Consider the following 24,900-nt stretch of genomic DNA (forward strand, 5'->3'; position numbering starts at 1 on the left):
GAGCTGTATGATTTCAAATATAAGATACTGTAATCCAGATGATATATAATGAGACTAATAAAAGATGGGTGGATCTCCACCCCAGATCATACTGTTGCAAGATGAGATAACTAGCTTCACCCCCAAGTTTTCGTTTTGCCAGTACAGTAAAGATTAAAACTGAAGTTTAAAACGTGGAATTGAGTTGAGGTTACGGCTTTCAGCAGGGTTTGAATTGGCAATAGGAGGAGTGAAACAGCGCATTGAAAATCCTGGGAAGAAGAGAAGCGAAGCAACAGGACAAGAACATTTTAGGATTAAAACAGTGGTGATCTAGAAAATATCATCAGATATTGAAACAATAGAGTACAGAAGGGTTACTTAGGAAGAAGAAGAGTTACTGGATGGGAAAAGGAAACTGGACAAATATTTAACTCTCACCTGAACTATTTGCACCTTGTAATTCCCCCTTTTGCCAGCAGTTGCAATATCCCGCATGCAATCCTGCCTTCCCAAAAATCTTGGTATCTAATATGCAAACTTCTTGCCGGACTAACGACTGCCTTTTCTCCCCTCCCTCCTCCTGTGTTTCAGGTCTGGATCTGTCACATGTCTCCCTACGAGTGCTGCCTGCCGCCGGGGGTGATATGTCCCGAGCCGTTTGCCCTCACCTCCAATGAGACCTGTGTCATAAAATACCCCGATACAGTAGTGGACATAGTGGACCCCGACTTGCCACCATATTCTGTGATATATCCTGGCCCAACTCTCACCACTTTCCCTCAGCAAACCATAGTGGGATCTACCGCGTTGTTCGATATCAGACACTTCCTCGGCTCCAGGGGATCTCATGGGTTTAGGGGTATGTGTGGTTCTGGGACAGCATGTAACTCAGGATTATCATTTTGTGATACAGGAAACTTTAATCCTTTTTCTCCTCACTTGTCCAAACCATTTTGTTATAGAACTTGCAGGCCAACCTAAATCCAACATGGATATCTGTGGATTAAGTGAAAAGCAGAACTGAACAGTAAGACAGATCACGACTAAGTTTATGGAAAATGGATTGTAGAAGTGCTGAGCTCCCACAGTTCCCAGCGGAGTCCATAAAAGCATGGCTTCCTGGCACTAGACCTGCATGAGGACTAGGATTTCCAAACTACAAGAAACTGAAATTTCACTATTGATCTTATTCAAAATTAAGATGAAATTAAAAAAAATAGAATTTTCCAAGAAACAAGATTTTCAAAAAATTTTTTTGGTTTGATAAAAATGTATCTCTCAATAAATTCAAGTTTTTATGCCAACATTGACTTTTTATTATCAATTTCTCTCAAAATAAAAAGGATAAAATATTTCAAAATTATATGACTGAAAATCTTGGGTTCCAAACCAAAATTTTAACAAAATTCATATTCACTCGTGTATTTTGCTGAACCAGCAGTTACCATTAAAAAAAAAAAAAAAATCAGATCTACTTGGCATTTCTTAAAATTAGGCATTTGCAAGTCTTTCTTGTGCTTTATTGCTGCTTAGACCCATGATGTAATGGTTTCCCAGCTTATTTTTCTGCCTATATCTCATTTGATGCAAGCCAGGGCAAAAAAAAACCAAACATACCAAGCTTCAAGCAATTGTAATAGCAGTTTTCTTTAGAAAATAATTCTGATCAAAGAAGAATAATCTATGCAAAATCATGGAAATGGAGATTCATTGTAGACCCTCATGAAGTCCTGGAACTCTTCTGATTATATCTTATCCATCTAATTTTGCGCATGTATATTCAGCTTCTCATTCCCATTAAATATTGTCATGCAGCATGGACTTTTTTGGTTTTCCTTTTTTCTCTACACTTTATTTCTGAATCCTTCTGAGTCCCACAATAAGTGGCCTCATCACCTTCCTGAGGCTCAGCACCCATGCCTGCGTTAACCAAATCACGGCTCAGTATTTATAGGCTTTTGCATTTTTCAAGAATTCACCCAAACTGCATTTCTGCCTGGAAGAAGGACGCTGCTCTCCCTGGAGGCTGCTGTACCCAGCACAGCGCAGTGCCTGGCCACCTCACAAAGTTCTCTGGCTGCAGCAGCATGGAGCACCATGAAACTCCTCTTCACAGGCTGTCAGGAGTGCAGGTGCCCGCACAGCAGATGCAGATGTTTTAATTAACTGAAGTACTAGAATGAATTTCTCAGCCTACTTACAAGGCTATTCCCCAAAAAAAGGACAGAAATCCTTGGCCAAGCACGTACAGGCAGCAGCAGGGCACTACAACCCTCTCTCTAGGTCACTTCATTGGGACGACTTGCGCAAGAAGAATCTGCAATGTGGATACGTGCAACTTAATAGTGCGAAGCATATATATATATATATGTAGGCCAACATACAGTAATAGCTAGGACTAATGAGTTACTAGGCTGAGCATTAACATGCTCATGTTCCCTCCAAGAGAGGGCCCACCAGGGGAGCAATTCTGCTTTTAATTATCTATCTTCTGGGACTCAGAAGGATCAATCATTTTTTCCCCTTCCCTCATTATTCTATGCTTTCAAAATATTAAAAACCAAAAAGATAAATATAAGAGGATAATTCTGGGCTGGGCCTGCAGCAGTAAATCCATCGAAGTTCACACCCTTAAGTCAGAGACAAAAGCTGCTACCTCCCAAGATTTTAAGAGACCTTTTCCCTGCTGTAATTTCCAGGGGCCTATTTCCAACGGCCTTCCGATCACCCAGGACATTTTCTTCGTGCTAATCTGCTCGAGTTCTTGGAGTCTGCAAATTAAATCTGAAGCTTCTTTTTCCATAAATCAAACCCAACTTCAGATGGCTCCTCTATGATCCTTTCAGTAATAACAAATATCCTCAAGTTTTCAACACGTTTCATAAACATTAATTATATTTGTACACATGCACAGCGTTGCAAAACTAAACCTCTGCCTTCAGATTTAGACATCCAGATGTTGAGCAACAAGCTACACTTTAGAAATACGCGTATGAAGACTGCAAGCAGCATTTTTCAGGTGAGATCATTCCAACCTTAATGATTCTTATGATTATTGCGCATTTTTTCATAAAAAGCTTTTTTCATTTTAAACAAATTGCCTCGCGCATACCCTGATGCTTTTTGAAATGCATGGGGCACATCCCAAGACAGTAGAAACCAGACATCTCTCTTCCCTTCAGCAATCCAGTATGCATTCTGCTCAGTTTGCATTGTGCATGAATACATAATATTCATGTATTTTGACTATCGGTACCCTGTAACTGTCTAGCCCCATGAACGTGTCTCCAGTGGTGGTCTATTTAATAGCAGATCAGCGAGTCAGTCACTAGTAGCTACCCTCCACCATGAAAGTCACACTGCTGTTTATCACCACCATCCCTCTCCTACAGATTTAGCCATGATGCTTGTCCTAGCATCTCTGATGGGGGATTCTTGCTCATTTGGACCAAAGCCTGCAGCGAGGCTTTCTTTCTCATCCTTTCTTTCTCATTCCCCAAGGACCTGTGCAAAAGCTGTGTTGGTCAACATAACCATAAATGACCTGGCATATACGTGCCACATGTAATTTTGCTGTGAATACACTCAGCTGCTATGTGGCCCATACCTTTGGGCAACAGCCGTGCTATGAAGGAGGGCAGGCGTGTGCAGCACCGTGTCAGCGCTGGGAAGCTCTGCATGGCTGCAGTCTGCAGGAAGGGGAAGGATCACTCGGGGACAGATTGTGTACTCAAAGTCTGGTTTTATTCCCTTGCACAGTTTCTGTGCAGCCTGGGTTTTCATTTAATCCGATTTATACTCCCAACTACCTCTAGCACGGGAAGTGCCTCTCTGAGGATCATCAGGGCAAAATCATTCACTAGGAAATCTCCAAGTGTCCTCAAGGAAAGGGTTTCAAAATACTTCCCAAGTGCTTTGTATTGATTTACATAAGCAAAGTGCCTATTATAAAGTTATTATCATGTAACTCAATTTAAATGTCCTGGAATCAGATCTTTACTATAAAGTAGCTATTCGTCTAGATCAAGTGCACCTGATAATAAGCCCTGAATGTGCAAAGAGATTGTTCATCACTTCAAAAGCTTTCCCATGCAGCAGGCTCTCCGTTCCCTGTTCTCCCCAACATCCTCCTCTTTCCCTCCCCAGTTTCAGAGAGCTTCTCCTATGTGCAGGACCAGGACAGACTGCTCTTGTTCTTTTCATTCTTGCTCTTTGCTCATCTTCTAAATTTGCAACTTCTTTCACATTGTTCATACCAAGTTTTTGGTCTGCCCTCTCAAGGAACTTTCAAGGAATAACACCTACCTACAGTTACTCAGAAGAAACAAGTTCAAAATCCTCATTTCATTTTTGTTTTCCTGCACAAAGCATTGGAACAAAAGGAATGGGATGAATCAAACCATATGTATCAGACTCCTTATGTTCAAATCTCAACTAATAACATCACTTTAAATTATGCATACAAGCTTCACTCATGACACTTTGTTAATAAAGTCATCATTAGTTCTAGCCCTTGAGCTTTGAGTACTTCAGTTTCCATTAAAAGCCAGCCCCCCCCCGGGCAGGGATGTGGGAGCAGAGGTCTGTGTGCCGGACAGCATTTCTCACCCCGTAACCATCCCAGGTCTGAGGTCTGCCAGGGAGGACACAGGATGACTCACAACAGATTTAGCTGCTACACCCACAGATTGCTAAAAATACTTTATTCATTCTCCTGCATAATTTGTTTACATTCCTGTGGTTTGCTCCTGATTAAATAACTTCAGGTTTCCACGCCATAAATTGTCCTTAAAATTTGAGATGGATGTGTGGGATTCCCCTGGGGGGGAGAATTCACTTACTAAATATATCCTGTTGAAGACTGAGTGCAAATACTTTCAAAGAACTTTGTGAAGGCTGTACACCATCTTCTACAGGCACCACACTACTGTATTACAGATCAGCGTTTCAGCAAGCTCTGGTGCCACACAACTGAAAACTGTTCTTTCTTTTCATATGCCAAGACTGATTCTGTATGTTCACTACTTCTTAAGAAACAACTGTGCTTTAAAGCAATGTTTCAGATCTACATACTGCATTTTAGATAACATGACTGAAAATGATAGAGAGATCTTAAAGCTTGATAAAGCCAACCTGCCAACCTCAGGATCTAATTCTGCATTTCTAACATTTTCTTAGATCTCCCATCCAACCTCTTGTTCAAAGCAGGATCAACTCTGAATTCAGACCATGATGCTGAGGGTCCCATTCATGGGCAATTTTTTTTTCCCCTCCTCATGTCAATCTGAGCCCCTCTTGTTTCAGTTTATACCCATCACCTTTCACTCCCCTGCCATACGTATCCATAAATGCCCCAGCTCCATCTTCCCCCCCTTAACTTGTGCTCATCTGGAATGACAGTTCAGCCTTTTACTTTTGTGCATCCGTTCCTGATCTATAGATGGTGACAATAGCTCCTTCTCCACCCTTCGACAGGTTAGACGGATGATCCTAGATATGATCCCATTCAGGGGCCGTCCCTTATGTTGCTATTTCACAGCCAAGACAATGTAGCCTTCATTTTGATTGTGACATTACAGGTAATAAAGCTGACGTACACAGTTATAACACAGTCCGGTCTGCTCCTTATCTATCTCTAGGAAACCAACCACCATCTTCAGCATACTTAGACGCATATTGAAGAAAGATAACAATTCTCTTCAGGCAAGGTCTTACACATGACAGAAGAACAACAGTTTGCTATCTATGTGCTGCTGCCTAATGCTGTACAATGAAGGGTTAGGGTGGCTGCTTGGGAAGTGGGTGAGAAAACAAAAAATCCAGACTTAAGGGAAACTGAAGCAGGTTGTGCAATGTCACATGAGGCTACCAGAGGGAGCTGTGGAGACCAAATCGTACAGAGTTAACTCAGCATCTTGTAAACCTACCTGCATGACTCTGCTTTCCACCTATACACCAAGAAACAGGATTAACAAAAAACATCCACATGCTGGGATCAGGGAGAGCATGCAACATAGGTGTACTCCAAACAGGTTTTACATAACTTAAATAATTTAATTTGCTTTCCTGCTCTGAACAAGCCAGCAGTTTGATTTTCTTGTATTACAATACATTTCAGTATGGTTCTGGTCAGCACGTGGCAAGGGAGATACCTTTCTTCTGCTCTATTCCATTCATTCCCTTTCCTTCTGTGCTCCTTCAACATCCATTTCCTCCAAGTTTATCATGCCAACTGATAATTGGTTGACAGTTCTTTATCATTTTTCCATATTCAAAATCTAGTTTAATCCCAGCTAGAAGGGAACAAAAAGTACAAGTCCTGGGTTTGCCTACTGCATTTAGGGTTCTTTTGCTGGTCTTCTAAGCCCTAAAAATGTGTTGGTAAAGACAAAGAAAAGCCAGTGAATCCCAGCCCCCCACACCTGTGGGGGTCCTGACAAGGCTGGAAAGCAAGAAGTCAGCCAGCAATTGCACACATCATGAGGCCACCATGCAAGAAAATTTCCCCTTTTTACCCACCAAATGTTCTCTAAAGACCTTCAGAAAAGGGTCTGTTCTCTTGAGCTGGCAAATACACTTGGACAAGACCACCCTTTGCCCTGTCACATACCCAATCCATGGATTTTTTTTTTTTTTTTCTTTCCAGTAGCTGTAGAGTTTTGTTAAATCATGCTCTTTCTGCCATAAATTAGGATTTATGAGGTGCTTCTGGAAACACCCTTCAATAATTAAACACCATGGGAATGTTCTGAGGACTGAAAATGTTTCACAAACCCTCATTAATACATTGCCTATGCAAATAGTTTTATTATGATAATAGCTGTAGATGACGCCTAGTGTTAGGCAATAGTATCACCTTAAAGGAGATATATCAAGGTCATTTCTGGCATTGTCCTAATTAGACTATGATTCACTGTCTCAAATTTTGGATTATTCAACTTTCACTTGTAGTTTGTATAAAATCAGAAAGCCAGAGTCTCTGATAGTATAAAATAAAGTGTATCTATACACTAACATACAATAAACTCTTGCTACCACTCCCAACCTGTATTTCAGTTCATAGTTGCCTAATGGGCAGAATTCTTGCTGATATAATATGGGTTCAGATGACGTAAGCAAGCAGAGAGTCTTTGAAGTGAAGAGAATGAACGTTGCAGACCTACATCAGCAGAGCATCCATCCACAAGCATTTTCCTTTGATTATTTCTTCATTAGCAAGTGCTCCTGACTCAGCTTTACAAACAAAACTTCTGTGCTCTGAAGTTGAACAGAACTGGTTTGACCACACAAACCATATCTTAGCTAGGCGAGAGCCATTATTACTGCTGTCCCTGCCTTACACAAGGATATAATTTTCTAAAGCAATTTAAAATTAATAGGCACTGACAATACTAACATTCTATATTGTGGTGTATGCAGTCTGCATTACTCTTTGCCCTCTGTTGCCTTTATTAGTCATTCTAGAGTACCACACAAAAACGGGGCGGGGAGGAATTCTGTATAGTATTGCTACATTACGGTAGATTTTTGAAAAAGAGTTCATTATCTTGTCGTTAAGGGACTGCATCTTAATACAGCAACGGGGATTCAGTTCCTAATTCTGTCAGAGATCTCCCAAACACCCGAAAGATCAACTAAAAGGAGGACCCACCGTGCTTAGCTAGAATCCTTTTGTAGGAGTGAATGTCATCCTTGCTATTTGTGCTTTAATACCTATGTTTTGAAAGGGCAGTTTTGGGGTGCATCCTTGGAGAACAGAGGTCTTCCAGTTAGAAATTACCAAAGAGTTAGAACCAAGAAATATTGAAAACTTAAGGAGGAGAAGAAAAAAAAAAAATCTACATTTTCAACTGAGCTCCTCTGACATACATGACATTCATCCTACCTCGTTAGGACCAAATCACGAAAACCCAAGGCTACCTCTGCCATCGCACATACCAACAGGCTGAACACTACCCAGCCAGCACTGATGGACTTAACTCTGCCCCTGCGCGCGCCGAGGTGCTGCGTGCGGCAGAGGCTGCCATGCACGCAGAGGCTCCCTCCCGTGGCAAAGGCCACCAAGAGGACTTTGTCAAAGCGCGCACACAATACACCCATTTTCCCAGTAATCAGTTCACCACGCTCGCTCTTCCTCTGGAGGGAAGCTTCTCGCATAAAAATGCCAAGCACATTTAAATGACTTAAAACCGCCACCACCACGGTGTTTATGACATGATACGTTTATGACATTAATTATTCTTATTTTATGAGGCACCCCTAAAGATCCCCTGGGCTGCAGAGTTTATCAGGAATATTCTGGAGACATCAGGAAATGATATTTCAAAGAAGTTCACAAGCATCTGTTAGTATGTCATACATGAAAATTATTTTATGTTAATAGTAATAATATCCTAGTGGATTTAGACTTCTCTGACCTCATACAGAATGAAACATGTAAAACATTTATTTAATCAACTCCTCATTCTAAGCTTCATAATTGGAGATGGCTTCATTTTTATTTAAGAGATAACTCTGTGATAGTTTTGCTCTTTAAACTTTTTGCACCAGATACTTCCTCTGGCTTCGGTAAAAGCACGTCTGTCAACCTCATTAGCATTATATCAGATGAAAAGGAAGCCCTGTATTTCCAGAGATTTATCTAGGCATGGAGACAAATACTAGATGTTAGCTTGCATTTCCAATAAGGAAAGTAAATCTTGTGTGCGCTGACACACCGTGCCGCTGACATCTCTGAGACCTCCTGTGCAGTCATGTTTTCAGCAAAGATAAGTCACCAAATGTCTATTAATTCTTAGTGTATTTTTAATTCTTAATGAAATCAGGGGAGTAAAACCAGGAAATTTCAAGATGAAAAGACCTCACAAGTTACCATCTGCATTTCGTATTATTGCCTAATCCAGCTTTAGATAATCATAAACAGTGAGCAAAACAATTACTGCAACTGCAGGAGTAATACATGCAACAAAGTTTGCTTCGTAAGTAATTAAGGCCCTTTACACAAAGGGTGTCTCAGCTCCTCCAGGCACTCCGAGAAAGTGTATAAATACTCTCTCCGTGCAAAGCTTTTCTAACTACTTCTCTTGACTTGTTCTCTCCGGTACACTGAGTAAGTCCGATTTGACAACTATAAAAACCTTGAGTTTAGTTTTGCTTTAGCATGGATTTTTGTTAAAATCGGGACTAAATCCTGCATAAGTATTCTGACTCTCAGAGACATTAGTAAGCATCTTTCTACAGATGTTTTCTATGCTGGATAAAGGACGCAAAAATAAAAGCAAGGGCTTTTCAAGGCTGCTTTGGGCTGTTAATTTTACGGGAGAATTACGAATTTCAATCTCTTGGTTCTGAAAAGTTTTCAGAAGAGCTCTGAGAATAGATTTCAGCATTGTTTTTGCATATATGGCATGATGAAGGGATTCAGCAATTGTTAGGTGGGGGGATTTCACAGGTAACTAGCGATGTAAAAATCTTTGTTGGAAGCTAGGTCTGCGTAGCTATAGGCATGCAGCGTCGCTGTCGTTCGTAATCTGCCCATCCTTAGCTAGTTTATAATCGGAGTCACAACAAGATACACCGAGTGATGACTAGATACTATTACTTAATATAACTGTGGAAATAAGCTTTCATTTCTAACTATTAAAACTCTGCTAGTATTTTAACGTGTTTTTACAGAGATTAAATTAAACATTTTTTTTTAAGTCAAAGCTACGTTTTAACCTTAGGGTATTTGGGGGAGGAATGCTATGCATGGGGTTTTTTGCCCTTATTTTTTTTCAGAATGATACATTTGACGATATTTTTGCTTTTCTCTGAATATAGTTGAGACAAGTAGATAAATCAAAGAGCTCATTGCCCTGTGACAGCATGCTGCTAGCACCTGCTGCAAAATAGCACTGAGCTTCTGAAGTGGAGAAAAGCAGCTTTCAAGATACTTTTACTTTGTGCTTGGCAATATAATAGTTTCTTTATTAGAAAGTGTTGTTGGCTACATATTTTAGGATCCTGTGTATACTTATCTATGGAGAAGACTTACTGATTTCAGACTTTAGCTCCAAATTACCCACGATCTGCCTTAGAAACATTCTGCATTTTCTGTTTAGTTACTGTAAGTAGTACTGCAAAGCTGCCATGTCCCCTAGTCCTCGTCTTCAAAACGTTCTCAAGGACAGCAGTTCTAGGACACTGCAGCACACCAGACTTAACTGAGAATAAAATAATACTTTTGTCTTATTCATCACTATAAGATATCTTCTACTTACAAGTTTAAAAAAATACTGCAATGCTATACCATGGAGAACTAGCTTTTATGTGAAGATTTAATCTAAAGAATTATTTCTAATAAACACTGTTAAATGTGTGTACCCTAGCTGAAGGTGCAATTTTCTTATTTGGCTTGACAATATCACTACAATATAAATATTTTAAGTTATGTGTCTGTCTTATTAAACCAGTATTTTTAACCCCCTATTTATTCTTAGCCTTTCATTTTTCTGTGTTTTAATGGAATGCTTTAGTGCCTGAAAAGAACAGGAATTTGCAAGGAAGATAATATGGGAAATTAAGCAGGCTGCTGAACAGATTACTCAACACTCAAATCTATTGAAAAATGCAGATTTTACTTTTTCCCCTCGCTCCCTTGCGCCCCATCTGTAAAACGCGGACTGTAGGCACTGCCCTGAGAAGCTGCGTGTGGGAGGAAAAGAGGTGCTGTGGGAACAAGTGCAAACTTGTCTCCAGGAAATATTACAAAGGGCTGGGAGGTTTTAGAGCAGATGTCTCTTTTGGAAGCAGCACACATAGGAAGAGGGAGGATTTTTTTATTTTTCTTCCACTGGGAGCAAAGCAGCAAATTAGAAAGGACAAATAGATGCAGGCTAAGTAAAAGGTGGCAGACACAAGGAAAGGAGCTCAATTGCCATCTTCATCCAAATTATCTCTGTCTAAAGACCTCTTAGAGCCAAGCTTAGACCTGTCAATAACCAGGTGCATGAGGTGGTTTATTTTTTTTTTCCCTCTAATTCCATAAATAAATTGCAGGCACCCCCCTACCACAGCCAAGCGATGGCTTCCAACCAGCTGGCGTGCACCAGCCCCTGCGAGGCAAAGTGCCCCCAGCCCCTGGCCACCAGCAGCAACGAGCCCTGCGTCGTGGCCTGCGGTGACTCCCGGGTGATTATATACCCGCCGCCCGTCGTCGTCACCTTCCCAGGGCCCATCCTCACCACCTACCCGCAGCAAACCGTCGTGGGAGCCTCCGAGCCCGCCGAGGTGTCCCTGGCTGAGCCCCCCGCCGCAGCACCTCTGCCAGCGGAGGCAACAGGGAGGCTGGAAGCAGCGGTTGAGAAACTTGCCCCCCAAGTCATTGCCCGACCTGAGCCACGGTGTGCCCCAAAATACTCCTACACCTATTCTTCCCAATGGACACATCCATGCAATTCATTCCGCTCCGGGAAGCGGCGGACATACTAAACTCAGCCATAGTGTGCGCAGAGCAACTTAACAACGCAGCAAAGGAAACTCAAGATGCAAATTGGGGGTGGAGCTGACAGGCACCAGCCCCGGTGCTGGGTGTTGTCTCTGGCTCCAGCTGAAAAGAATGAGAGCTGCAAAAGCTCAGCACCTGTGAAGGGCGGGCTCAGGTGTGCATTTTCTCATTTTGCCTTTAGTTTAGATCTGTTGTCCTCTGGCTTTCCAGTTTAGTCATCTGCTTACATTGTGCTTTGTCTTATTTCAGTCATATTATTGACACTGAATTTAGAGAGGTGACTTAGGATGCTAGAAATTGCACAGAGCAACTGCACCAAAGGAGAAAAAACATTTTTTATAGACTGCATCACTTTGACCCCGATGATTAGCCAGAGCCTCACTGAACCCCTGGAAAGATGGTCTTTATATTCTGTACAATTTTGTTTTTTGTTCGAGAATTGTAGAAAAACTGTCTCTTTACAAATAAATTTTCTGTACCAAAGCATGTCTTCTAGTTTTCATTACCACATAATCATTTCCTTCTTTTACTTATCAATTGAATTTATAGTAATACTTATCCTTGGTCATAGGTATTCCATGTTTCTTCTTTGAGTGCAAATGTCACAAAAGCCCACGAATACATTTCTATGCAACATCATTGAATGTGTGCTGAACATTTGACACTCCCCAGGACCAACCTGAGTCCCTGGCAGTTGCCGCTTGTAACAGCAGCCCCTGCAAGGGCTGGGGTAATGCTCAGCTCCAAATTTAGCACGTCTGTCTTGGGACAGACCAACTTTCCAGAACTTTGCCCCAAGCCCAAAGCAAGACATGAATATCTGGGTGCAGCTGGCAGGGTAGGGAAATGTGCAGCCCACGCACAGCCCTCTGACACTCTGTGTGGGGCTTCCCCGAGGCCTCAGGAGGAAGGATGCCCTCGGGCTACCCACAGATGACAGCGCTCGTGAATGTACTAGCCAGGTTGCAACATGCATGCCCAATGCATCACCCCAGGCATCATGACTGACTGGTGGGAAAAGGGTGCAGGGCAGGAATGGGAAAGAAATAAGCCACTAGTTTAGTTTTCATTCCTCTAAGGACCTCACAGAACAGAAAGTGGTATTTCAGCTTTGAAATCTGTCTTTTGTGATTAATCTAATCATTTGGTAGTAACTTCCCTACCTTGCAGTTCAAAAGCCTTTTCTGAGAGGAATTCAGAGCTTCCACAAATGATATTAGCAAATTAATAGCTATCTAACATTTCACATTATTGCTCAGTTATAGACATAATTCCAGCCACAGGGAAGACCAAATTCAGACCAAAAAAAATTGTTCATGCAATACAGATTCTTTAATGTGGATGGAAAATGCAATAGACAGTGTCAGCAAGAAACAAAACAACACAAAACCAATGAATTGGAAACAAGAAAATCATCAGGCTGCAGCAAGGCACAACCCAGGGCTCCACCCCAAAGATTGTCCCCTCCAGCTGCAGGTTGGGAGTCCCAGAACAGGGCAGAGCAGGGGAGACTCACACCCGAGGATGAGTACGGCTTCAGGGTGCTGCAGAGAGGGGAGCTTTTGGAGGCAGTGCTGCAAATCCTAGAGCCAACAGCTGAAGATCTGCAAGGTGACTTTGTGCAAACAGGCAAGGACCAGAAAGTTCAAGTAGCTGCTTTGCTGCAGGCTAAAGAGAGGCAGAAAGCTTTGTTCTGCATCTGCTGGTAGAAGACAAGAGAGTCTACTTTTGGAGACGCAGGGCAGATCCAGCACTGAAGTCCATGGATATTTAGGGTTTAGCAGGGCCCGCAGTTGCCACTGAGGTACCTGTGGCCTCGGGCCCAGCCGCCGTATCCGCAACCCCCAAAGGCTCCGTAGCCCCCATAAAGCCCATAGCCTCCATAGCCCCCACAGGCCCCAAGGCCTCCATAGCCTCCATAGCCCCCAAGGCCTCCATAGCCCCCATAGCCCCCGTAGCCTCCAAAACCACCACGGCCTCCAAAAGTGCCCCCGTAGCCCCCTGCAACGCCGGGGGCTCCTGCCGAGCCAACAACGCTGTGCTGCGGGAAGGAGCTGAGGATGGGCCCGGGGAAGGTGACCACCGAGGCCGGGGGCTGGATCACCACCGTGGAGTCGGGGCACTGCCGCACGCAGGGCTCGTTGGCGGTGTCAGCCAGCGGGGCCGGGGCGGCCACCCCACAGGAAGGGACGCACAGGCTGGAGCAGGACATCCTTCAGTTCGGGGGGTAAAGCTGCAAGACAAGGCAGAGCTCCAGCCCAGTGCAAGGCCTTTTCCCAAATCCCTCCTCGCTCTCTTGCACTCTGTATCTCTCTCCTAGGTCTTGCTCTGGATCATCTCAGGCAGTCAGAGCAAAAACATATTCCACAGGTGAAATGCTGGTATAAAGCCCTTGCTCTGCCTCATGTTCCTTGGGCCTGACTTACCCACGGGAGAGCGGAAAAACTCCCTCACCCAAAGCAGATGGAAACTCACCAATGTCCCGAAGGACTTGAGTGCATTGCCATAGTCAGGGCATCGTACTGCAAGTTGAAATTTACTTCCTCCCTTCCCTTCTATAGTTCTCAAACAGCACCATCACATCCTAACTATGCACAGTGAAAGAGTGGTGGAGCACACAGCAAAAGATGTCATCAGAACGCCACTGCTGAGGAAAGAAAGATGGAAGGAAGCCTTGGACTTACCACAATGATCAGGAGAGACAAGCGGAGGAAGCTGGATAGAGGCTGTGAAGCCCTCAGCTCTTTTATACATGTCCCAGGCTGCCTGGGGCATCAGCCAACAGGTGGTGGCAGAATCCCCAGCTCATCATGAAAAAATCAAGCCGAGGAGCTTCATGAAAAAAAATTGTGATGCTGGGCAATTATATCCATCCTATTTGGGTATGCCACTGAGAAAAGATGCCATGGAGAAGAAAGAGGTGATGGAAGTGACAGACCATGACACATCATTACATGAAAGAGAAGGTGCTGCTGCTGTAGCTGATCTAACAGCACCAATAAACCCCAATCTGTCACTAATCCCTCCACTTCGCTTATACGCAAGAGTCGGACATCCCACAGAATCACTTTGCAATCCTGTGCACAGCCATCATGCCTGTCATTACCCCCCTTTTACAGGCTAGTAAACAGAGGCACCAAGAGGATGAGCAAAGGGAGAAGCAATCCCACCCACTCAAGGCAGCACCCAAATGCCAACTGTGGCCCAAAGTTGGCAAGGGCTGGGGATATGGTAGTAGTGGGTGCAAGGGGCATTCCTAAGCCTTGGACATTTTTCTGCCACTGCGTGACTTGTTGACTTTTAGTTCCACAATTCACTTGATGATCATACAAAGAGCAGAGGAGATGGGACCCATGTAGGCTGAAGCTCCATCTATGAATGCTGCTGGCACAGATGTATGTGAAAGGGGAGTTGGATCAGGCACTGCGGATACATGTGAAGGGAGATAAGCACAGAAGAGCAGGAGGGCAGGAATAGTACCAAGACACTCTCAGCTCCTTCAGCTACGTATCTATGGGCATGGTCCTCCCCAAGTGCTCTCTGGAGGGACTCGATTACTCAGCTGGGCATTGAAGACTGTGCCAAGGGGAGGCTGGCTGAGCACCCACAGATATGACCACGCTCCCCACAAGCAAAGGCATGCTGGGCACCACTGACTCTGGGCACGTGGCTTGGCTGCTGCTGACTGTGGCACAATTGCACACAGTAATCTTCTGCAAGATGCTCAGGATTCTTCTATGTAAGCAAAGTGGAGGACTAAGGACATATTGGGGTTTATTGGTGCCGCAAGGACAGCTACAGCAGCATCTTCTCTTTAATGTAACGATGTGTCAAGGTCTGTCCCTCCCATTGCCTCTTTCTTCTCCAGGACACTTTTGCACACCAATGTCCCCAGTGAGGAGGCATATAATTGTCTCCCGTCACTATCTGTGTCACAAAACTGGTCCACTTGATTTTGTAATTCTCTGGGTTTTTTTCAAGCAACCCCTTGCCTGCTGCCCTGGGCAGTCTGGGACATGTATAAAAGAGCTGAGGGCTTCACAGCCTCTATCCAGCTTCCTCTGCTTGTCTCTCCTGATCATTGTGGTAAGTCCAAGGCTTCCCTCCATCTTTCCTTCCTCAGCAGTGGCGTTCTGATGACATCTTTTGCTGTGTGCTCCACCACTCTTTCACTGTGCATAGTTAGGATGTGATGGTGCTGTTTGAGAACTATAGAAGGGAAGGGAGGAAGGAAATTTCAACTTGCAGTACGATGCCCTGACTATGCCAATGCACTTGAGTCCTTTGGGACATTGGTGAGTTTCCATCTGCTTTGGGTGAGGGAGTTTTTCCGCTCTCCCGTGGGTAAGTCAGGCCCAAGGAACATGAGGCAGAGCAAGGGCTTTATACCAGCATTTCACCTGTGGAATATGTTTTTGCTCTGACTGCCTGAGATGATCCAGAGCAAGACCTAGGAGAGAGATACAGAGTGCAAGAGAGCGAGGAGGGATTTGGGAAAAGGCCTTGCACTGGGCTGGAGCTCTGCCTTGTCTTGCAGCTTTACCCCCCGAACTGAAGGATGTCCTGCTCCAGCCTGTGCGTCCCTTCCTGTGGGGTGGCCGCCCCGGCCCCGCTGGCTGACACCGCCAACGAGCCCTGCGTGCGGCAGTGCCCCGACTCCACGGTGGTGATCCAGCCCCCGGCCTCGGTGGTCACCTTCCCCGGGCCCATCCTCAGCTCCTTCCCGCAGCACAGCGTTGTTGGCTCGGCAGGAGCCCCCGGCGTTGCAGGGGGCTATGGGGGCACTTTTGGAGGCCGTGGTGGTTTTGGAGGCTACGGGGGCTATGGGGGCTATGGAGGCCTTGGGGGCTATGGGAGCTATGGAGGCCTTGGGGGCTATGGAGGCTATGGAGGCCTTGGGGGCTGTGGGGGCTATGGAGGCTATGGGCTTTATGGGGGCTACGGAGCCTTTGGGGGTTGCGGATATGGTGGCTGGCGCCGAGGCCACAGGTACCTCAGTGGCAACTGCGGGCCCTGCTAAGCCCCACACTAGGTGTGGCCACAGGCGAGGGACAGCTCCGGAAAAGCCTCTGGCACATCCCAACACGACACCCTGTGGAAGGACATCCATTCGGCACTGCTGGGCTCCAGACTTTGCATGACTTCTTCGGGCTCAAGGCCCAACTCTGCCTTCCTCCTGCCCCACTTGAGCATCTCTTCACGACCTCCTTCCCATGACAATGCAGCTCCATGCTGAGTACCTGCTCCTGCGCGATGGCTGATGCTCGCTGTGGCTCTGCCCACTGCCAGGAGATGGGGGCTGGCCCTGTCAAGGGCTCTGCTCTTCTTCCAACACCCTCCTCCTCTTGAACTGCAATAAAAGCTGCCTTGCATCTCACTGTCGACCCTTGGTTTTATTTTATCTTTTCTCCATACCCAATACCCCAGATGTCAGCATGGGATCCCATGAGTGTCCCCTCCAGCTCCAACCCAGGGCCTTGATAGTGGGACCTGTGGGACCTGCCTGGCTTACTCCTGCCTGCCCTTACCAGCACGTGCCTCCACCAGACGGTCACCAGTAGCAGGAACTCTGCTCATCTCTTTCAACAGCAGCTTCTCCTCCCTTGCCTTCCCCATCTTCTCCCGTCTTTGGGCTCCTGCACTCTGCAGCCCTAGAAGAGCTGTTGGGCCCCACAGTGAGTTTGCTGACAACTCTGACCATTCCCCATGGGCTGCCTGCAGCTCCATGGCTGTGGGGACTGGGATGCCAACAGAGCCACGGCAAGGGCAAAGTCCCAGCTCGGAGCCACTTGGGAGTCCACGGGTAGACAGAGAAGATGGTGAGCAACACCCCACACCTCCCCAGCTGCCTTGCCTCTATACCCTCCAAAATCTTGCACCCCGTAGCAGATGCAATGGGGTCACCAAGACCCCCTTCCACCTCTGTGCCCTCAGCAGACACAGATGAGATGGCACATGAGCCAGGACCTGGTGGATGGCTGAGAGTCAGTGCAGGGGAAACTTGATAGACATGAGGATGGGCAGAGATGGAAACATCCTCGACGGAAAGAGAAGACATGCAGACTTTAGCTCAGACAGCAGAATAAATAAAGAGCTGCTCCTGTCATTTTGCTGCCTTTTTTCCCATCCTCTGTCTTCAGAGTTGTGGATGAGGGATCTTTTCTCGAGCTCCCCAGCAGTGACCAATGTGCTGCCACACTGCTCTTCCTCATGGCTCTGGCCAGACCCATCTCTGTCCAAGACCACACGGCAGTGCTGGGATCTCAAGGTCAGAAGACACGTGGGCAAGGAAGGACCTCAGGAGGGAAGGCAGTCCAACGTCGTGCTCAAAGAGCTTTGTGCTTCATGTGACTGGAGGCCGTGGCCATTTCAGAGCTCTGAGAGGAAACATGGGAAAAGTCACTGTGTGTCTCTCACCCCTTCCCAGTGCCCCTCGCCTCTAGCTGGGCACGGGGACATGGCCAGCAGCCCTGCACATGCGTTGATCGTCTCTGCATTTCCCTGCATCTCCAAACGTGACCAATAACAAGCCACTAAAAGGGGGAAATGCCAGGCATGACAGTTTTGCAGAGGGTTTGGAAGAGCTTCCGCAAGACACCTATGGCCCTTCCGTGCATTTGAAGTGGGCTTTAGGAATGCAGTGTGTTTATTGCTGGTGGGAGAGCCAAGGAAGCTCAGTGGGATGGGCTCTACAAGACCCAGCTGGGACCGTCATCATCCGTTGTAACGCCCTGAGCAAACTGCAGCAATGCTCCAAGGGCACTACCGAGGCAGATTCAAGCAGCCCAGGCCGATATGCCCTGAGGTTTCGGGGAAGTGGGAGAGAAGAAGGAAGCATCAAGAAAAACCAGGAGTTGACATTGCGATTCAAGGCAGCTTTTATTGCAGTTCGAGAGGTGGAGGGAGTTGGGAGAAGAGCAGGGCCCTGGCCAAGGGCAGCCCACATCTCCTGGCAGTGGGCAGAGCCAGAGCGAGCATCAGCCATGGCGCAGGAGCAGGCAGCCAGTGCGGGTCTCTGTCATCAGGGGGCAAGGAGTCTTGAAGAGATGCTCAAGCGGGGCAGGAGGAAGGCAGAGTTGGGCCTCGAGCCAGCACGAGTCATCCAAGGTCTGGAGCCCTTCAGCAGTGCCAAAGGGATGTCCTTCCACAGAGCGTCGTGTTGGGATGTGCCAGAGGCTTTTCCGGAGCTGTCCCTCGCCTGTGGCCACACCCAGTGTGGGGCTTAGCAGGGCCCGCAGTTGCCACTGAGGTACCTGTGGCCTCGGCGCCAGCCACCGTATCCGCAACCCCTAAAGGCTCCGTAGCCCCCATAAAGCCCATAGCCTCCATAGACCCCACAGCCCCCAAGGCCTCCATAGCCTCCATAGCCCCCAAGGCCTCCATAGCCTCCATAGCCCCCAAGGCCTCCATAGCCCCCATAGCCCCCATAGCCTCCAAAACCACCACGGCCTCCAAAAGTGCCTCCGTAGCCCCCTGCAACGCCGGGGGCTCCTGCCGAGCCAACAACGCTGTACTGTGGGAAGGAGCTGAGGATGGGCCCGGGGAAGGTGACCACCGAGGCCGGGGGCTGGATCACCACCGTGGAGTCGGGGCACTGCCGCACGCAGGGCTCGTTGGCGGTGTCAGCCAGCGGGGCCGGGGCGGCCACCCCACAGGAAGGGACGCACAGGCTGGAGCAGGGCATCTTCCAGGCAGGTAAGGAGTCCTGGAAAACACACCAGGGATGAGGCAAGGGCATGGGGAAGAGTCTGTATCGAGGGCAGCAGGGAGAGACCATCAGAGGCTTTCAAGAGATGGACTTACCTTGTTGATCAGGAGAGTCAAGCAGAGGAGAATGGATAGAGGGTTGTGAAGCCCTCAGCTCTTTTATACATGTTCCAGACTGCCTGGAGCATTGGCCGAGGGGGATGGTGGAAACCCCAGGTGATCATGAAATCCAGCGGACAACCTTCATGACACAGATTGTGATGAGAGGCAATTACATGCCTCCTCATTAGGGTCATCGTGTGCAAACGTGCCCTGGAGAAGAAAGAGGTGATGGGAGGGACAGTCCGCAAGACATCATTACATGAAAGATGAGGTGCTGCAGTAGTTGATCCTGCAGCACCAATAAACCCCGATCTGGCCCTAATCCCTCCACTTTGCTTACGTGACAGAGTCCTCAGCGTCTTGCAGCATTGCTTTGCAATCCTGTGCACAGCCATCACGCCTGTCATTACCCCCCTTTTACAGGCTGGTAAACAGAGGCACCAGGAGGTTGGGCAAAGGGAGGAGCCATTCCACCCACTTGGAATGACTCCCAAATGCCCACCATCTCCCAGTGGCCGTGAGAGCTGGGGGCCTTTTGGGGCAAGAGATCAGGAGCATCCCTAAGCTTTGGCCATCTCCATGTCCCTGCTTGGCAGGCTGTATTTGGGGCTCCCCGATTAACTGCCATGCGAAGAGCAGGGGCACTCTTTGTTGTGTGGGGCGAAGACCCATATGCATGGGGACTCAACCAAGACGTTAGTGAGAAGGGCAGTGAGATCAGGTGGCAGTGTCATGGGGTGGGGGGAACACATGCACAGTGGAGCTGTGGGGCAGGAAGGGGACCAGGACACTCTAAGGACACTCTAAGCTTCCTTGGCCACATGTCTGTGAGTATGCTCTTCCAGAGTCCTCTCTGGAGGGACTCGATTACTCAGCTGGGCGTTGAGGGCTGTGCCGGGAGAGGCTGCCCCAGCATTCACGGCCAGCCAGGCAGCACGGGGACATGTTCCCTGCAAACACAGGCACGCTTGTCGCTGCTGGCTCTGGGTGTGCAGCTGGGCTGCTGCTGAGTGCTACGTCTGCAGGAGCAGCAGCCTGGTGTGACGTGGTTGGGCACAACAATCTTCTACAAGATGCCTGGGACTCTTCCCTGTAAGCAAAGTGGGGATTAGGAAAACAATTATATTTGTTGGTGCTACAGCAGCACCTTGCCTTTCATGTAATGACCTATTTTGGTCTGTCCCTCCCATCAACTATTTCTTCTCCAGGGCACGTTTGCACACCAATGTCCCCAGTGAGGAGATTTATAATTGTCTCTACTCACATTAAATCAGTGTATGAAGCTTGTCCGCTTGATTTCATAATTACCTGGGGTTTCCACCACCCCCTGGCCAATGCCCCAGGCAGTCTGGGACATGTATAAAAGAGCTGAGGGCTTCACAACCCTCTATCCATTCTCCTCTGCTTGACTCTTCCAATCAACAAGGTAAGTCCAGCTCTTGAAAGCCTCTGGGAGATCTCTCCCTGCCTCCCTCGATACAGACTCTTCCCCATGCCCTTGCCTCATCCCTGGTGTGTTTTCCAGGACTCCTTACCTGCCTGGAAGATGGCCTGCTCCAGCCTGTGCGTCCCTTCCTGTGGGGTGGCCGCCCCGGCCCCGCTGGCTGACACCGCCAACGAGCCCTGCGTGCGGCAGTGCCCCGACTCCACGGTGGTGATCCAGCCCCCGGCCTCGGTGGTCACCTTCCCCGGGCCCATCCTCAGCTCCTTCCCACAGAACAGCGTTGTTGGCTCGGCAGGAGCCCCCGGCGTTGCAGGGGGCTATGGGGGCACTTTTGGAGGCCGTGGTGGTTTTGGAGGCTACGGGGGCTATGGGGGCTATGGAGGCCTTGGAGGCTATGGGGGCTATGGAGGCTATGGAGGCCTTTGGGGCTACGGGGGCTATGGAGGCCTTGGGGGCTGTGGGGGCTATGGAGGCTATGGGCTTTATGGGGGCTACGGAGCCTTTGGGGGTTGCGGATACGGTGGCTGGCGCCGAGGCCACAGGTACCTCAGTGGCAACTGTGGGCCCTGCTAAGCCCCACACTGGGTGTGGCCACAGGCGAGGGACAGCTCCGGAAAAGCCTCTGGCACATCCCAACACAACACCTTGTGGAAGGACATCCCTTCGGCACTGCTGAAGGGCTCCGGACCTTGGATGACTCGTGCTGGCTCGAGGCCCAACTCTGCCTTCCTCCTGCCCCGCTTGAGCATCTCTTCAAGACTCCTTGCCCCCTGATGACAGAGACCCGCACTGGCTGCCTGCTCCTGCGCCATGGCTGATGCTCGCTCTGGCTCTGCCCACTGCCAGGAGATGTGGGCTGCCCTTGGCCAGGGCCCTGCTCTTCTCCCAACTCCCTCCACCTCTCGAACTGCAATAAAAGCTGCCTTGAATCGCAATGTCAACTCCTGGTTTTTCTTGATGCTTCCTTCTTCTCTCCCACTTCCCCCAAACCTCAGGGCATGTCGGCCTGGGCTGCTTGAATCTGCCTCGGTAGTGCCCTTGGAGCATTGCTGCAGTTTGCTCAGGGCGTTACAACGGATGATGACAGTCCCAGCTGGGTCTTGTAGAGTCCATCCCACTGAGCTTCCTTGGCTCTCCCACCAGCAATAAACACACTGCATTCCTAAAGCCCACTTCAAATGCACGGAAGGGCCATAGGTGTCTTGCGGAAGCTCTTCCAAACCCTCTGCAAAACTGCCATGCCTGGCATTTCCTCCTTTTAGTGGCTTGTTATTGGTCACGTTTGGAGATGCAGGGAAATGCAGAGACGATCAACGCATGTGCAGGGCTGCTGGCCATGCCCCTGTGCCCAGCTAGAGGCGAGGGGCACTGGGAAGGGGTGAGAGAGACACAGTGACTTTTCCCACGTTTCCTCTCAGAGCTCTGAAATGGCCACGGCCTCCAGTCACATGAAGCACAAAGCTCTTTGAGCACGACGTTGGACTGCCTTCCCTCCTGAGGTCCTTCCTTGCCCACGTGTCTTCTGACCTTGAGATCCCAGCACTGCCGTGTGGTCTTGGACAGAGATGGGTCTGGCCAGAGCCATGAGGAAGAGCAGTGTGGCAGCACATTGGTCACTGCTGGGGAGCTCGAGAAAAGATCCCTCATCCACAACTCTGAAGACAAAGGATGGGAAAAAAGGCAGCAAAATGACAGGAGCAGCTCTTTATTTATTCTGCTGTCTGAGCTAAAGTCTGCATGTCTTCTCTTTCCCTCGAGGATGTTTCCATCTCTGCCCATCCTCATGTCTATCAAGTTTCCCCTGCACTGACTCTCAGCCATCCACCAGGTCCTGGCTCATGTGCCATCTCATCTGTGTCTGCTGAGGGCACAGAGGTGGAAGGGGGTCTTGGTATCCCACTCAGAACTTCTCTGGGTGGGTGCTTTGTGGGGTTCTGGCAACACTGGCTACTCTGTGAGTGGGTGTGTGAGGAAGGGCAGCAAAAGTCCAGCACAGCCTGGTACAGAGCATCGAGCTGTGGGAAGCTCTCCTGTCATCCCTGGGATGCCCCGTGTCCCCAAGTTGTGAGGAATCCCAGGAAGGGCTTCTGCCCCAACAGTGGGTGGAGATGGGGCCAAAAGTGCTCCAGGAAGCAGTGGGAGACGTTGGAAAAAGAGGATGAGGAGGTGGTGCAGCGGTGCAGGAATGTGGAGGGAATGGAGGCAAGGCAGTTGGGGAGGTGCGGGGTGTTGCTCAGCCTCTTGTCTGTCTACCCGTGGACTCCCAAGTGGCTCCGAGCTGGGACTTTGCCCTTGCCGTGGCTCTGTTGGCATCCCAGTCCCCACAGCCATGGAGCTGCAGGCAGCCCATGGAGAATGGTCAGAGTTGTCAGCAAACTCACTGTGGGGCCCAACAGCTCTTCTAGGGCTGCAGAGTGCAGGAGCCCAAAGACGGGAGGAGACGGGGAAGGCAAGGGAGGAGAAGCTGCTGTTGAAAGAGATGAACAGAGTCCCTGCTCCTGGTGACTGTCTGGTGGAGGCACATGCTGGTGAGGGCAGGCAGGCAGCTCCCACAGGTCCCACTACCAAAGGCCCTGGGTGGGAGCTGGAGGGGCCACTCATGGGATCCCATGCTGACATCTGGGGTATTGGGTATGGAGAAAGGATAAAATAAAAGCAAGGGTCGACATTGCGATTCAAGGCAGCTTTTATTGCAGTTCGAGGGGTGGAGGGAGTTGGAAGAAGAGCAGAGCCCTTGACAGGGCCAGCCCCCATCTCCTGGCAGTGGGCAGAGCCACAGCAAGTATCAGCCATCGCGCAGGAGCAGGCAGCCAGTGTGGGGTTCTGTCATCACTGGGAAGCAGGTCCTGGAATGAAGCTCAAGCGGGGCAGGAGGAAGGCAGAGTTGGACCCCGAGCCAGCACGGGTCATCCAAGGTCTGGAGTCCTTCAGCAGTGCCGAAGGGATGTCCTTCCACAGAGCGTCGTGTTGGGATGTGCCAGAGGCTTTTCCGGAGCTGTCCCTCGCCTGTGGCCACACCCAGTGTGGGGCTTAGCAGGGCCCGCAGTTGCCACTGAGGTACCTGTGGCCTCGGCGCCAGCCACCATATCCGCAACCCCCAAAGGCTCCGTAGCCCCCATAAAGCCCATAGCCCCCATAGCCCCCACAGGCCCCAAGGCCTCCATAGCCTCCATAGCCCCAAAGGCCTCCATAGCCTCCATAGCCTCCATAGCCCCCAAGGCCTCCATAGCCCCCATAGCCCCCGTAGCCTCCAAAACCACCACGGCCTCCAAAAGTGCCCCCGTAGCCCCCTGCAACGCCGGGGGCTCCTGCCGAGCCAACAACGCTGTGCTGCGGGAAGGAGCTGAGGATGGGCCCGGGGAAGGTGACCACTGAGGCCGGGGGCTGGATCACCACTGTGGAGTCGGGGCACTGCCGCACGCAGGGCTCGTTGGCGGTGTCAGCCAGCGGGGCCGGGGCGGCCACCCCCACAGGAAGGGACGCACAGGCTGGAGCAGGGCATTCCAGGCAGGTAAGGAGTCCTGGAAAACACACCAGGGATGAGGCAAGGGCATGGGGAAGAGTCTGTATCGAGGGAGGCAGGGAGAGATCCCCCAGAGGCTTCCAAGAGCTGGACTTACCTTGTTGATCGGAAGAGTCAAGCAGAGGAGAATGGATAGAGGGTTGTGAAGCCCTCAGCTCTTTTATACATGTCCCAGACTGCCTGGGGCATTGGCCAAGGGCATTGTGGCAGAAACCCCAGGTGATCATGAAATCCAGCGGACAACCTTCATGACACAGATTGTGATGAGAGGCAATTACATGCCTCCTCATTAGGGTCATCGTGTGCAAACGTGCCCTGGAGAAGAAAGAGGTGATGGGAGGGACAGTCCGCAAGACATCATTACATGAAAGATGAGGTGCTGCAGTAGTTGATCCTGCAGCACCAATAAACCCCGATCTGGCCCTAATCCCTCCACTTTGCTTACGTGACAGAGTCCTCAGCGTCTTGCAGCATTGCTTTGCAATCCTGTGCACAGCCATCACGCCTGTCATTACCCCCCTTTTACAGGCTGGTAAACAGAGGCACCAGGAGGTTGGGCAAAGGGAGGAGCCATTCCACCCACTTGGAATGACTCCCAAATGCCCACCATCTCCCAGTGGCCGTGAGAGCTGGGGGCCTTTTGGGCAAGAGATC

The 24,900-nt window shown here is 48.9% G+C and overlaps 5 protein-coding genes across 5 annotated transcripts; 2 read left to right on the top strand and 3 right to left on the bottom strand.

Moving 5' to 3' along the window:
• Positions 1-13,247: 13,247 nt before the first annotated feature.
• LOC309414338 (uncharacterized protein) lies at positions 13,248-13,933 on the bottom strand (the record flags this gene model as incomplete). Its single annotated transcript, XM_082011647.1, has 1 exon — positions 13,248-13,933. Exon 1 carries the CDS (start codon positions 13,680-13,682, stop codon positions 13,248-13,250), a length of 435 nt encoding a protein of 144 aa, XP_081867773.1. The 5' UTR covers positions 13,683-13,933.
• Positions 13,934-15,631: 1,698 nt separating this feature from the next.
• On the top strand, positions 15,632-16,865 carry LOC309414330 (uncharacterized protein). The gene has a single exon (XM_082011639.1). It carries the CDS (start codon positions 16,029-16,031, stop codon positions 16,488-16,490), a length of 462 nt encoding a protein of 153 aa, XP_081867765.1. The 5' UTR covers positions 15,632-16,028; the 3' UTR covers positions 16,491-16,865.
• Positions 16,866-18,668: 1,803 nt separating this feature from the next.
• On the bottom strand, positions 18,669-19,154 carry LOC309414333 (uncharacterized protein; the record flags this gene model as incomplete). Its single annotated transcript, XM_082011642.1, has 1 exon — positions 18,669-19,154. One exon carries the CDS (start codon positions 19,152-19,154, stop codon positions 18,693-18,695), a length of 462 nt encoding a protein of 153 aa, XP_081867768.1. The 3' UTR covers positions 18,669-18,692.
• A 1,493-nt stretch (positions 19,155-20,647) lies between these two features.
• LOC309414324 (uncharacterized protein) lies at positions 20,648-21,441 on the top strand. The gene has a single exon (XM_082011633.1). It carries the CDS (start codon positions 20,772-20,774, stop codon positions 21,294-21,296), a length of 525 nt encoding a protein of 174 aa, XP_081867759.1. The 5' UTR covers positions 20,648-20,771; the 3' UTR covers positions 21,297-21,441.
• A 2,223-nt stretch (positions 21,442-23,664) lies between these two features.
• On the bottom strand, positions 23,665-24,225 carry LOC309414329 (uncharacterized protein; the record flags this gene model as incomplete). Its single annotated transcript, XM_082011638.1, is given in 2 exon segments — positions 23,665-24,191; positions 24,193-24,225. Coding segments are annotated over 2 exon segments (471 nt in total). The 3' UTR covers positions 23,665-23,753.
• Between the last annotated feature and the right edge of the window lie 675 nt (positions 24,226-24,900).

Source organism: Phaethon aethereus (assembly GCF_964289735.1).
Source record: "Phaethon aethereus genome assembly, chromosome: 28".
Taxonomy (NCBI): domain Eukaryota; kingdom Metazoa; phylum Chordata; class Aves; order Phaethontiformes; family Phaethontidae; genus Phaethon; species Phaethon aethereus.

Excerpts from the sequence above, each read along its gene's own strand:
- LOC309414324 (XM_082011633.1), top strand. The coding sequence starts at position 20,772 with ATGCCCTTGCCTCATCCCTGGTGTGTTTTCCAGGACTCCTTACCTGCC.
- LOC309414330 (XM_082011639.1), top strand. The coding sequence starts at position 16,029 with ATGTCCTGCTCCAGCCTGTGCGTCCCTTCCTGTGGGGTGGCCGCCCCG.